Genomic DNA, 14,481 nt, shown 5'->3' on the forward strand with positions numbered 1-14,481 from the left:
CAACAGATTTAAATGTGTCCCACAATGGTTCACATATTAAAAACTACATTGTGATGGCGGATTGTTGAGTATGCCAGCTCGTGATATTATCAAGAGCAGAACAACACGATTCACAGGACCAGGTATGTTGGCCTAAAAAATGGATATGACCTTAATTGATATATTGTAGCCTCGCAAAGCCTATTGAACAACACTGCATCAGGCCTCACCTTAGTTTACTGTCTCTTTAAAAAGCTTGCCACATTGTATTCCCGCCCCTTATGCATTTGGCCAATCCTCAGCTCTGAGACAGGCACGTCTTTCAGTAACAACCCGCAGGTGGCCCAATAACAAAGTGTCTTTCAAGGCTGTGGCACCAGTCTAGTAAGTAGTGGTGACGGTTTTGCACATAGCTACAAATGTAGAGAGAGCAGTAATAAGTATTCTTGTCTGTATTATAAGAGAATGCCGTTTTGAGCAGACAATACGAACGGAATGTATTGTCACGATTGTCAACACTTTGGAACAGTTAGCTAATCAACTAGTCAACTCTCTCCTGCAACGGATCCATAACATTATTTGGTGGGTACCAAGAGAAAATGTAATAGTCAATGCCTCTTTTGCTGCCTCTTCCATCAGTTACCACGACAATGTAGCACTAGTCTTTTTGGGCATACTGATAGCCTTCTGTGTTTTTATTATTCTCATTCTAACTCAGTTTACAGTTATTTAAGTTTCAGATATGCGAATGGGGTTAAATACTTTTATGATGTTATTGCACGTGCGCTATACCTCTTAACATTTATCTCGCCTCAGAAATCATCTGCTATGCCAATAACATTTTGTACGATTGTCAGTTTGTTTTGGTCTTGTCATGAACACGGTTTAGACGGATTTTCTGGATTTGCTACTCTTTCCTGCCTTTGGATGTGAAAACCACACATGACCAGCCTACCTGTTTTATGTGTAGCAAAATAGAATATCTTAAGGGACCGTTTTTGTAACCATACTTAGCGGACCTATGGTATCCGAAGTAATTCTTAGATATGTCCACACAAATAAGCCCTGTATGCAACTTGGAAAATTATTATGTAAATTTTTTAACGGGGTGCCATTTTAAGAATATGCAGGCTGTAGTCTGAACTGGCGTACTTTATCTTCATTTAGGCAACACCTTGAAAACAATTAATTGCAGTGTTTTTGCTGAATAAAATTAATCCATGTGACTACATTTAAGGGATTACCACAATTGTGAACTAAATCCCGTCATGTTTGCCATCCTCCCATCAGCAATTTTGACAGAAAATATTCAATAAAGCTCACAGTAATCGGGTGCCAGGAGACGTGATCTTGCATGATTTTAGTTTAACAAATCTATTTTGTAACCCATATATTTGGTCAGGTTTTATTATTTTGTAACCAAGCTTTATAATAATCCATTCCATGGTAACTTGGTACCGTTTTATATTATTGGTAGTTGTTGCTCCCACATCTGCTCTTGCAGGTGGTCTGAATGAAGACAAAGTCCAGTTAGATTCAAGTCTTTTCCTTCTGGCCCCCTCAGCGGCAGGATGTGTCTGCAGTTTGGTCTTTGGCACGTTCCCCCTCATTTCCTAGTTTGAAAATAATACTCATACTGCCTTGCAATTAAGATGACCCAAACCAGCATTTTATACAATAGACAACAAATATCCTTCCTACCTGCCCACGAATATGTGTGTCACATTATTTGATGACTAATATCATTAATTTGCCCACAGTGTATTTCACGGTGCCTGCTAAGTAATTATCCCAAGCTGACACTCTGATTTACTCACTGATTCACTGATTTATCCCATTCTGCTGTCTCTTTTGCCAATCCTGAGTCGCTTTACTGATTAGTGATTCCTTATTTATTATCCTCTGTTCCTTCATCGGGGTAAGTGATGCTGCAGTGGTGTTGTCAGTTGCTTGCCCTACACTAACCAGGAGGAAACGTGCTGCTAGTAGCTTGCAGAGTCAGCACTAAACATTCATCAGGTATGTACAAAGGGGTCATATGTTTTAACAGTTAGGTTACACCTCTCAGATTCGACCACAACATTGCTGTGAACTCTAATAATCCTTCATTGCTTCTAGCACCACTACAGTCTTTAAGGAGATGAATATCTCTGGTGAAACTCAAGATTTGTTCTGCTTTTCTAGATGGAGGATGTGGTCTGTGTGTAACCGGTGTGAATCGGTAAAACTCACTCCTCCGCAATGTAATAGGCCACCCACGTTAAAGAATAGCTAGCTTTTCTTTGGCGTAGTTGGTAGTGGTTGCGCTTGAAAGTCTAGAGGTGGCAAGTTTGACTCCCCGTGGGGGTGAACATTGGCCAGTATGCCTCTGATGGAGCTTGCAAGACCACGTCCATTACATGTGCATGTCTTTCCTTCTCGCTGAGACGGTAACATTTGTAACATGTATCATTATAGATGCTGTGCTGGTTTAGGCTCCAGTGTTCAGATATGGCCCACTTTCCTGTGCACTGTCTTAATGGATGAATGATTACCTTGGAAATAAGGGTATTTTTCAGTGGAAATGGATGGCCCCGTTGCTGTGCTAAATGGATCTCGCTTGGTGTGGAAGTGACAATACAGTTTTGATTCTTCTCCTCATTCTGGTGCTCTCACTGTTTGACGAAGCAAGTGAAATGTAAAAAAACCTAACCTAACCCTTTTGTTTTTTGAGTACTGGAAGTTTTAAGTAGAATGTGCATCAAGTTTCTTGAGATCAAATCAGGAATCTGTCTGTAAACAGATCTCTATTTGGATTTAGCTTGAATCGGCTCATGCACTCTCAGTTCAGAGTACTGCTTTAATGTCATTGTGCCCGCAAGAACATTTCCCTTATCTCATCCTTAAAATGAAATGATGCAATGATGATTAATATTGTTTGGTGTGCGTGAGCTGCATTGTTGCTGTGAAGAGAAGGCAAGGAGCAGACCAACCATTTATCAGGAGATGCTAATGAAGAAGTGCCAGGGTTCTTGCCATTGTGCCCGGTGGCTATGGAGCTCTGGAGTGGCTGATTGAAATGCCTACTATGATTAATATGACTCGATTTCTGTTTTGTCTGCTTGCTGCCCATACTGGTTCATCATTTTATGCTAGATAACTAGTGTGTTCACTAATAATATACGGTTTGGTATCCGTTCAGTACATGCACATAGAGAATAGTCTGAGAATACAGACTTTGTAAATGTGATCATGCATTTTGTCTTTAGTAGGGAAAAGTACCCCAGAATGTATGGCACAGTGTAGCTCCTCTATTGAGCGTTCTGGGTTCAGTAGATGTTGTTATGCATAGCTCAGTCACAAAGGAGAGAAAAGTTCCTTCCTGCAGCACTTCTGAAGTCAAGGGGGACTAATGGTTTTCTGGAGTGCTGACCTTTCACTTGAGCTGGCACCCCACAATGCTATTGCCTCCATTTCAAATGGAAATTATTGTAACTTGAGCCCAGAATGCACTGTAGGCTAGGGTCTCATGAGGAAAATGTCTAATGTGACATTTATTTATTTATTTCTCTCAGAACTGTGGATTATATGCAGCTTCCAACATTATACTGGGATGCTAAATTGCTATTTGCTGCTAACATGCTATACTGTTAAGAATGTGCCTAGTCCAGTAGAAGTGCTAGAGCTTGATTACCCGGCTGTTCAAAATATTTCAAATGTACTGAGAAATATCATAACAAGAATACATTTGTCTACATAAATGCAAATCACACTAAATTACCTCTGCCATCACATGGAACTAGAAAAAATAAAATGTTGAAACTTCTTTACATTTGTAAGAATGTTAGCTTGACCAATATTTAATCAGTAAGAGAGCCTTTGTGTCAGGCCCTCAATGATTGAGCAGGTGCATAAGTAAGCTTAAGCCCCAGGGGAGGAGTGACATCAGGTTTATTGTCCAAATAATTGGGGAAGCACTCTGTTTACCTTTCCTGTGTGCTACTTTTCTAAATACCTCGTGATAAACCCTCAGGGCAGGCTAACTGCAGGTTAGTGATTTCTGCTCCCCTCCTTTGAAACCTGGACATGTAATGACATGGAAGATTGTAACAAAACATCTAGGCCTTATCATATGCTGATACCCTATTTTACCACTTGGTTAAGGTGGGACAATCCACTTTTCTCAGGAAGGTCAAAATCTATGTCCAGGTTAAGTGCCACTGCTTTGATTGATTCAGCTGTCATGTGAGAGTAGATGGATACCAAATGTCCAGTTGGAAAACACTTGGGGAAGAGCTTGTGTTATGTGTGACATCTGATCCTGGTAAATGGTTACATTTTTGTGCAGTTGCAATTCTTTTTTGTATTCTAGTATTTCTTGACTGTCAAGGTGTATTTTATTGGTCGTTTCAAAAAAGCTAAATATATAGTTGTAACAATTGAAACAGAACAGGGGTCTTATGCCCTATACAGTTGTCGTCATATTTGATCTTAATCAATAATTACCCTATCTGTGTGGAAAACTACTGAATTAACATCATTCTAAAGCATGCTTGTTAGACTGCAGTATAAAGGGCTTAGCATTGGGGAGGAAGCCCCTAAAACAGGGGCAACGTTCAACCCTTTTTACTGGGGCACGTGCCCTGTATAAATCTGCTGTGCCCCAGTAAAATCAAAAGTTTGAGTTTTAACAATATACTTTATTAGGCAGTGCATTAATTTAGATTGATAATCCCGGAAAAAAATAACGCAGTATCCAAATCAACGCCTGTAAAAGTGTTTAACCGAAAACACAAACCTATATGCATGCAGAATTCCATGTTAGCGCTTTTTGGTTTTGCCAAATAGCCACTGCTGCACGGACACAGAGGTCCAGGGGGGTAATTCCAGAAAGCAGGTAATGCAACAGTCAGAATCGAGGTAGTCTATTAAAACATTACAAAACTATAGATAGTTTCTAATTTATAGGCCTACCGATCATCATATTTTGACTAAAACATAAAAACAAAATTACATGAAGCTCAAAAAAATATTTGCGAAAAACATGCGCACTCGCATTAACTATTAATGCCCTGCCAAAGCTGATATAGAACTTGCATCCCTGAACAGTTGTATAGTGGTTTAAGCAAGGGGGAGTTTCTATAGCCTAGTAGTGCATTGTGCTCAGCAAGCTTTAAAGAAAAAAAGGGATATGAATTAGCGTCCTGTGCCCCAGTACAGTTTGATGTCTAACAACGCCTCTGCCCTAAAACAATCCTTCTTTTCATTTGAGATGAAATGTCTGTTTTCTCCTCTTTCTGAACCCTTCCCCCATTCCCAAGGCCAGAACAGACTCTGCGGATGTCTTGCCCATCAGGGCCCGTGTAGACAACCTCCTCTGTTATTAAGTGACAGCGTGGTCTGGTTTCAACATAACTCCACGGAGAGTCCTCCTCTCTCTCCCTCCCTCTCCCGCTTCCCTAACAGATCAATGAGGAAAATCAGACGTGGATTTAATATCTGTAACAGGAGCAAAGAGCGCCAATTAATTGAATGCAAACACCTTCTTTATTTTCGACTGCACAAAGGTGAAACATGAGACCGCACTGAAGCTTTAACCGCAGTTGTAACTCAGTCCAGTAGCTTTTGAGTGTGGAATGTTTTACCTCCTGAAATGTCTCCCTCAGACTCTGGAAAGCAGGACCATTGTTTACTTTTCCATATTCTTCACTTACTTTTAAGACAGGGCCCCGAGACGTTCCAGATCTGGATTTGGTAGGGTGGTTTTAGAAAAACAGTGTGCTGACGCCTTTTAGATAGCAAATGTCTGCTGCTATGCAAGCTCAGAACTGAAATAACCTTGAGAAGGAGGAGGCCTCATTTACACTCTCTATAATAGTCTAAAGGTGTTGGCAGGCATTTTTCTCACTTTCCGCTCCCTTCAGTCTTGAGTCACCAACGAGAAGAGACACAGAGGTGTGAGTTTGTGTAGGTGGGCTGAAAGAAAAGACAGAGCCCAATGTGAGAAAGGTGGAGAGATGAGCACCACTGGTACAGCAAAAATGTGACTGAGTCTGTGACTACATTTGTCTTTAACACCATAGTGCTGGGAAATGTTTCAAGTTTTTTTTGTAAAAGATGGCCAACATTTGTAAAACCACCAATACGTCCATAAGGATCTATGGAAGATGTAATAATTTAAGGGAAACACTCCCTCTTATCTGTCTAGACTGGCACATATTACACTATTGAGGGACCTGGATAGCTATGTGTAAAATGCTGTTTTCTTTATCCTAGTGTCTTTTCCCCCTCTCATATCTGTCTTTTTGTATTTTCAGGAGGTTAGAGGCTGTTAAAAGATAAAAGAATTGCAGTATATTGAATTTACACCATTGTCTGTCAGCCTATTCTGATTGAGGTCTACTGCTGGATGTGGTTTAATAGGAATGGGTCAATTTATTTGTTGGTATTTACCCTAGTCAGTAGTGACTGAAGATTGTATTTTGTAACTAAAGGGCAGTACTGTGCCCCAGTAGTGTTATGTCTAACAACGCCTATACGCGCTAAAAAGTCTAGCTAGGATATCTAGGTTTTTTAAATACAGCAGAAAACCATGTTCAATTGAAACGCTTTTAGAGTTTCAACTCTGTAATAACGGAACTCTGTAATAGGAAGCAGGGCTTGTAATTATAGCTTTCAAGCAGTTCACAATGCTAATTGTTACGGACATGTATCCTCTCATAATGTTTCTTGCCTGTCTTGTGGCTGTACCGTGTGTTTGTGTGTGTGTGTGTGTCTGAGTGCTTTTGGATGATGTAGTCTTATCTTGTCATGCCCGCACCTGTCGCATGTTTGTTGTTAAGTGTATGGGCTATGAAATGCTGTTAAATGTGTTAGTTGGGTATTGTGAATGTGTGTATTTGCAGCCATGGAGCAGGTCTCAGTTCTTCTGAGGAACGTGCAATAAAGTGACTGCTCAAGTAACTAGAGAGGATTGAAAGCGAGGAGGTGTGGGAGCAGTCCTGAAGGTCTCATCAACATAGATGTGTGAAGGTGTTGTCTTGCTGATGTCAAATTCACTCGGCATTGAATCTAGTTTATGTAAGACACCCCCCACCACCATCGCCAACCAGCTGTGTCTCTTGTGGAATTGTGACAAGGCCTGGTGAATTGTCTCCTGCGGCCTCATCCGCTAATCTAAGATCAGTTTCATCTCTCGCCTCCTCATGATACAGGGAAGGGAATTTAATCCTCCATGTTTACCTAAAGGCATGCGTTTCCAGGAATAATATTGACCCATACTCAAAAACTAACCTTAGATTTGTTAAAAACAAATCGTTATCGAGTGTATCCTAAGTAAACAGAACCAGAGCTGTTCTGTCATATGTCTGGGTTGCCAGTCTTATCCAGCCCTGCACGCTAGTCAGTGGGAACCCATATGTGTTCTCTGGGAACCCACAGCTTCGCCAAGTCTTTTTTTCCCCTGTGCTTAGCTGTTGTTTGACTGTTAGGTGCAGAGGGCTCCAACCAACGGTGAGGTGACCTGCTGTCCCCCCCCCCCCACACACACAGTTTTCACCCCCTCTACAAACTCCTTATAAGTGGCGTAATTATGCTTGGGAAAGAAAACGGTGGAGCGAACTTTCAGACAACCTTTCTGCAACCATCGTTGTTGCCAGTGAGTTACTTCAGCAGCAGGAAAGCCGCTTGCCAGAGCAATGCGGTGTGCAGGCTTTATGTGCGATGTGTGTTGCTCAATAGAAAACACCACCCACTCTTTCAAGGGGGAAACTTCTCTGGTGTTCTTGCTCACAGCTAAATGAGAAACGGAAGGTTGAATGTCTTGTTCCTGCAGTGCGTTTCCACGGAAATGTACAATGTAAAACAAACAGAACATTCTGATCAGGACTCTTCCTGGTACGAGTGAAGCTACTAACTCATACCTTTTAGAAACTCAGTTTGAGCTGTTTGACTTGGTGTGTAGTCATGCTCATCTGGTACTTGAAATTGCTGCTCTCATGCTCTTTGGCTTCAGCTATTCATTTCCTGGTTCAGTGTCAACTGTGGGCTTCAGTTGTGGCTTTATGTTGTGGCGTGTCTCTCTAAAAAAGAGTTGTAGAGTGGTGTTGGCTTGAAGTGAAGGTTGGAATGTTGTGATTACTGGGTTTCCCACTTCTCTACAAGTTTCTCCCCCCTAGTGTTCACAGTTTTATTTCATGTGTGCAGTGACTGCACAGCAGTTGCTTGACATCTGTCACGTGAAATGGTTCTCGCGGAATATAATTAAAGGGTATATCGAATCTTGGGTTTCTCACACAACACCAAAAAGGTTGACTTGAGATGATATTGTTGTGGGGAAACGAGAAATTAATCTGTCTAGTGTTTCTCTATCGTTTCTTAGGCCTAATGGAGCTGGGGACTCAACGAGCGCTGCACACCCAGGAACACAGTCCAAGCTCGGCCCCTGCCGGCCAGCCTTGAAGAGAGAGGACCACCCTGTTACCACTCCCCCTTTCCCTTCTCCCCTCTCCCGACTATTCCTCCCCCCAAATTTCCCTCAGTGACCCTTCTCGACCTCTTCCCCAGCCCCTCTTCAGCCTCCATCATGATCATCGGCAAACTAAAGCAAAACCTGCTGGTGGCCTGTCTGGTCATCAGCTCCGTCACAGTGTTCTACTTGGGACGTCACGCCATGGAGTGCCACCACCGCATCGAAGAGCGCAGTCAGCTCGGCTCCGGTCCTGGCGGGGTCCTGGCCCTGTCCTCGCTGGGCGGCAGCATGCGGACTACCCTGCGGACGGGCCAGAATCTCAGCATCCCCTTTGTCTACAACAAGGACATGCCACTTATCTTCATTGGCGGCGTCCCCCGTAGTGGCACCACGTTGATGCGCGCCATGCTCGACGCCCACCCAGAGGTGCGCTGTGGCGAGGAGACGCGCGTCATCCCCCGCATCTTGGCCATGAAGCAGATGTGGAGCCGCTCGGGCCGGGAGAAGATGCGTCTGGACGAGGCGGGCGTGACTGATGAGGTGCTGGATGCTGCCATGCAGGCCTTCCTGCTGGAGATCATCGTCAAGCACGGCGAACCAGCCAACTTCCTGTGCAACAAGGACCCTTTTGCACTTAAGTCACTGTCCTACCTGGCCAAGATCTTCCCTCGGGCTAAGTTTATATTGATGATCCGGGATGGCCGTGCTTCGGTCCACTCCATGATCTCACGGAAAGTGACCATTGCCGGCTTTGACCTGGGCAGCTACAGGGACTGCCTCACCAAGTGGAACCGGGCCATAGAGACCATGTACACTCAGTGCCTGGAGGCGGCAGACAAGTGCCTGCCTGTGCACTATGAACAGCTGGTCCTCCACCCAGAGAAGTGGATGAGGACGCTGCTGAAATTCCTCGACATTCCCTGGAATGAAGCGGTGCTCCACCACGAGGAGCTTATCGGGAAGGCCGGAGGAGTGTCCCTTTCCAAGTAAGTCACACTCCAAATCCCATAGCCCGTTAGCCCAAATCTCTTCTGGAGACTTTGGCCGATCTGAGAGGATTGGATAGGTTAAATAGATCTACAACTCCTTCTATGAAAGGTTAGATTGCGTTTTTCTGCCACATTTGTTGTCCAATCCTCTCAGATTTGCAAAGGATTCTAAAGGGATGGAGGGTTGGAATTGTGATTAAGATATAATCTCTGTCTTCCCAACTGTTGTATATACTGTTTCTCTGCATACATTCTCCACATTGCCCCTTGTCAACTCAATAGATCAGATAAAAAACCATGTGCTCACACCAGTCTTATTCTAATAATAAATCAAATCTATGTTAAAGAAGTGATCTAATGCAAGTGGTAAGTAGTGTCAAGAAGTGAGAACTACTCATAGACGCGCGGTCAGTGACCTCATGTCTCGGACGTGAGAAATAAGCTTTTTTTGCTGTTCCATTACTAATCTGGGACAAGGTTTGTGGAAGGGTGTAAATTGTAAAAAGGTGTAAAAAGGAGTGTAAATTAGGAACCAGAGAACCCCATGCATCATCTAACTTTCTGGGTCATGTATTTTGTTTGCAACTGAATTTGAGGTAGGGTCATTTTAGAAACAGTAGTGGTCCTTTGCCATGCAGGTTCTCTCTTTCGCTTTACTTCGGGCAGTTCTCTCGCCTATGTATTGATGACATCTACATTTGTGTACTCCCTTAACGAGAACATGCAGGTGCGACCACAGGGGAAGGTTTCTGTTTACAAGATGCTGCCTGTCCAACTGTGTTGCTTATTTGTTCAGTGTTACTTCATTGCTGAAGTAACGTCAGTTGAATAAACACATGACTTTATTGCGTAGATAGCTGCTTGCATTAACATTGAGCCTAGAAGGAACGCATGTTGAACAAGCAGACTCAACAACATTCCCACTGCAGCAGTGTTTTGCAATAAAACTAGTTTGGGCCTGCTCATGTCTTAGTTGGCTCAGAACTGTAACTCTCACAGGGGAGTAAGAGAGGAATGCCCCGTGGCACTGTTGTTTATCAGCATGTAGTCAGACGTTAGCAAGTGAGTTAGCAACAAATTTAACTAAATTGTGATTGGCCTGAGGCAGGCCAGAAACGGGAAACATTTCCATACCGTGTGTTCATCAAGCCTCTAAACTTTTCAGTACACTTACACATTATTATCTGGGGATTAATGGTCCTGGCCCTGCTCAGGGTGAGAACCCCACAAGCCATTTCTCTCCAAATGCTTGACTACTGTAGGAAGGTCGGTTAGCTTTTCCTAATGGTCCCCGACTCTCGTCAGAATTGTTATGGTTACAATAATATGGGGGAGTTTGTTACTGGATGTAACCTCCCCCCCCCCCCCCCCTCCATCCTGCCACGTAGCACCACTTCACATCCCCTGCAGACATTTTTGTTATTGTCTGCAGATGAGGGAAGACTCATGGTTTTTAATAAAAAGCGTACGGTCAAGTGGGCAAATTCCCCTTCTGCCTTTAGTCTCTGCAGCCCCCTCTCTCCCACATCCTCAGCCCTCCCACTCAACTTACACCCCTCCCCATTTCCTCTTCTCACTCTCCCCTTTGAGCCAAAGGAGATGTATTTTCTTCAATATAATTATTGGAGACATTTAATCTCTTTCTTCTATTGTCCTCATTAATGGTGTCATACTGTGATTGGTAAAGTTTGACACAAAACATTGGCATTATGCACTTTTGAAAAGTTAATTCGTTTCCTTACCTTTACTCGGCATGTACATATTTTTCACTTAGCAAGTAAGCTAAACAGATGTCAAACTCCATATTGTGTTGGAACTAGGGTCAAACTCCATATTGTTGACGCACGCACACGCATGCGAACTTGAGGATAAAAGGAGACTGACAGTTCCTCAGACTTCAGACAACTTTGTATCACCATATCCTTGTCTCCTTGCTGCATGCCGCAAGTAATAAACTGCCTTGACTCCAGCGACTCTGTGCACTATTTGATAAAAGAATTTCCTGACAGTCGTAATATGTCAATATTTGATGGGCAACAAAGCTAACATACCACTCTCAGAAATAAAACTCTGAAAAGCCTTTGTATAATCCACTACAGGAGATGACATCTAAAGAACTCACACAAAATATGACCTCTTCCTAAAGTCCAGTTGTAGAGAGAGACACATTTTCTAGCCATGTGTCCAAAACCAAAAGTTAGCCAAGGTGGGAGTTGAAGGTGTTTCAGGGCCTGGGACAGTGTGTTCTACTTGCAGTGCAAACTAGGTCATGGGAATGGCAGAAAACTAGAGAGAGAACATGCTGTCAGCCTGAAACAACTGCTGACCCTGAGTGCTGTAAAAGCATGTAGTATAACTACAACTAGTGCACATACCCCCATAGATGTGTTTTGAATGTCCTTACTGACTTCCTTGTGGTTTGCGTGTTTAAGGAAGTCTACCTTTTGATATTTTCATCTTTTAAGTTGGGCCTAATTGGGATGGGATGAAGAAGAGATGGGGACAGGAACATGATTATTAATTCGCAGGGCTTGATGTTGTCTTGTTACTGTATTAAATACATGGTAAAAGATCATTACCATATTACACACACAACATTGTCATCTTGATGAGCATCATCTCTGTCATGTAATTTTGTGTCATTAGTCACTATTGATTGGTCCATCACATTGAAATTGAAAACACAGGAGGACCTCCATCCAGAGTGACCAGTCAGCATCCTCCAAGGAATCAACTGCACCGGGATGAGGAAACTCGCTCCCTCATTAATTAGCAACGATTTCTTTTACACACTGGGGAGAAAGGAAGAGGAGTATGAATAGTCTGTGTGAGAGAATGAGAGAGAATTGCTCTGTGGTACATTGATTTTTTCCTCTCTAGCCCCAGCTTTCGTTCAGATCTCCCCCCCATTGTTTACAGCATCTGTCTATGTGACTTCCTCGCTCGTTTCGTATCGACTGCATATATGTGGCAGCACTGAAGTGATCATGCTAATAAGGCTCAGACTTGCCAAATGACCTTTATGGATTGTGTAGAGACCTACTTTTGCTAATGGCAATACCTTGTATTTGTACTCCGATCCAGTCCATGCTATTGAAAACTGTATGTTAAACTATTATTGGTGTGTTGATGCTTTCAGAAACGGGATCTAAAATGGGTCCAAAACGGGGGGGGGGGATTAGTCCATTTACCATGCATAGAAATGGATCATCTTACTTTCATCTGTCTCATGCATATCCATAATCCATGACTTTGGCATGATTTAAACCTCAATTTGAGGTTTAAATCATGCCAAAGTCATGGATATATATCCATTACATATATATATATATATTATAGGGTAATAATATATATATATATATATATATATATATATATATATATATATATATAGTATTATTGAGAGATATTATGCAAACTGTACTATGTGAAATTGTCCAATTTCAGTCTACAAATAACCCAAAGGACAGTTGTACACTTTGTTTGGGTCTCAACGGACTAACTCGAGATTTAGTGACGGGGTTGTTCTGTAAGCCAGCACACTAGTACAACAGGTCAAGTCATGGTATCTGACCACTGGGAGTCCTTTGGCAAGGACTCCTAAGTTTTCAGGGGGTGTAAAATGTCCTTGCTCTGCCCTCTTGAAGCCCACTGAGCACTGGAGTGATGTGCTGGCATCACACACATACACACTTGTTTTCCTGTTTTGCAGCTCTGTGTGTGTTAGTAGACTTGACCTCTCACCTGGTAGAACACAAGAGCCCTAGACAATCAGTGATTCAGACAGTAAGAGGGGAGATGGAGAGAGAGAGCAGCAAAAATGGAGACAGAAGAGCACTTCAGCCTCCTACCTACCCTCTCCAGACACAGGTCTCCCCCCTGCCCAGCCATCCCACATACATCCCACCCCTCACCACATTGATTCTCATCAAATATTTATAGACAGGGACCTTAACTCGGGCACTAGCGACATGGACTTGTCAATTGGTCTTACTGCTGCACAGACAGTTTCCATTAAAGCATTGAAGGGGATTGTGCAAGAACAAGGCAGAAACTAAAATGAAATTGAGTGGCTGCAATATGTCTGTACCTAGCTAGTCACAATTACTGGTTACTTATACAGACTCACTTGAGAGTGAGATTTTCTGGAGGCATAAAACTGTTTAAACCCTTTCTTTGAATCTTTGTCTACAATGGGATTAGATTAGACGAAAGTAAGTAAGGGGTTTGACAATGGTACCTAATAAGCAACATTATATTATTTTGCACCTTGAAACCTTGTTCACATGCAACAACATTATGGCAAAACTCACAATTTCTCACTCAATGTTTTCGCTTTCTGTTACTGTTTATCTCCAATGTGATTTTGATTGCTGCAATTACAAACCTTTTGAACTACTTTCACTGTCAGCAAACCATCCTGATCAGTGCGAGTGAGAACAAACATACATGCTCTTGCTACAAACTACCGCCCTCCCAGTCAGTCTTGTCTACTGGCCTACTAGTTAAGGCGACAGATTGCCGCATACCTTTCTCAAAATGGCCACTGATATGATTCTAGGAGGCTGGGCAGCCATCCCAGCCCTTAGGGCATCATGACTGCCTCTTACTATTGTAAACATCACAGCAACTCCACCCATCTACAAGTCAATCACCCACAATGCATTACATTTAAGCCCCAAGACACCTGGCAAAGTGCCTTCTCCTGCCCATGTAAACCGCACTCCCCCACCACCTCCCCCCCCCTAAACCTCGCAGGTCCCTATCTGTGTGGTCGTCTCCCATCAGCAGACCGCCAGACCCCCCCCCGGCACGAGACCTCCTCCTGACCATTAGCATCAATTACACTGCCATGATTTAGAGGAGAGCGAGGCTAGAGGACTGGCAAAGAGACCTGGCCCCATTACTTAGATCCTTAGGCAAGGTGCTCTCTATCCCCCCCCCCCCCTTTACTTTTCTACTCCCGCTCCCCAACCTCCCCTTTATCATCCGTGATCTCTCTATCAGCCCTCGGTGATACAGTGCACCACCCAAGGTAGAGGAGCTCCAGGTCCATCTATGAAT

The 14,481-nt window shown here is 43.1% G+C and overlaps 1 protein-coding gene across 4 annotated transcripts in view; it reads left to right on the forward strand.

The window, feature by feature from the left end:
• Nucleotides 1–337: 337 nt before the first annotated feature.
• The window catches only part of tpst1 (tyrosylprotein sulfotransferase 1), a 29,169-nt gene continuing 15,025 nt past the window's right edge, over nucleotides 338–14,481 (forward strand). For all 4 annotated transcript variants that reach the window (XR_006957177.1, XR_006957178.1, XM_047035752.1 and 1 more), the window contains exons 1-2: nucleotides 338–561; nucleotides 8,339–9,414. Coding sequence is in view for 2 of the 4 variants with exons in the window: in XM_047035752.1 (XP_046891708.1) it covers nucleotides 8,543–9,414 (872 nt within the window). In the remaining 2 variants the exon portion in view is untranslated. The remainder of the gene's footprint in view (nucleotides 562–8,338; nucleotides 9,415–14,481) is intronic.

This window comes from Hypomesus transpacificus, chromosome 15, assembly GCF_021917145.1.
Source record: "Hypomesus transpacificus isolate Combined female chromosome 15, fHypTra1, whole genome shotgun sequence".
Classification (NCBI taxonomy): domain Eukaryota; kingdom Metazoa; phylum Chordata; class Actinopteri; order Osmeriformes; family Osmeridae; genus Hypomesus; species Hypomesus transpacificus.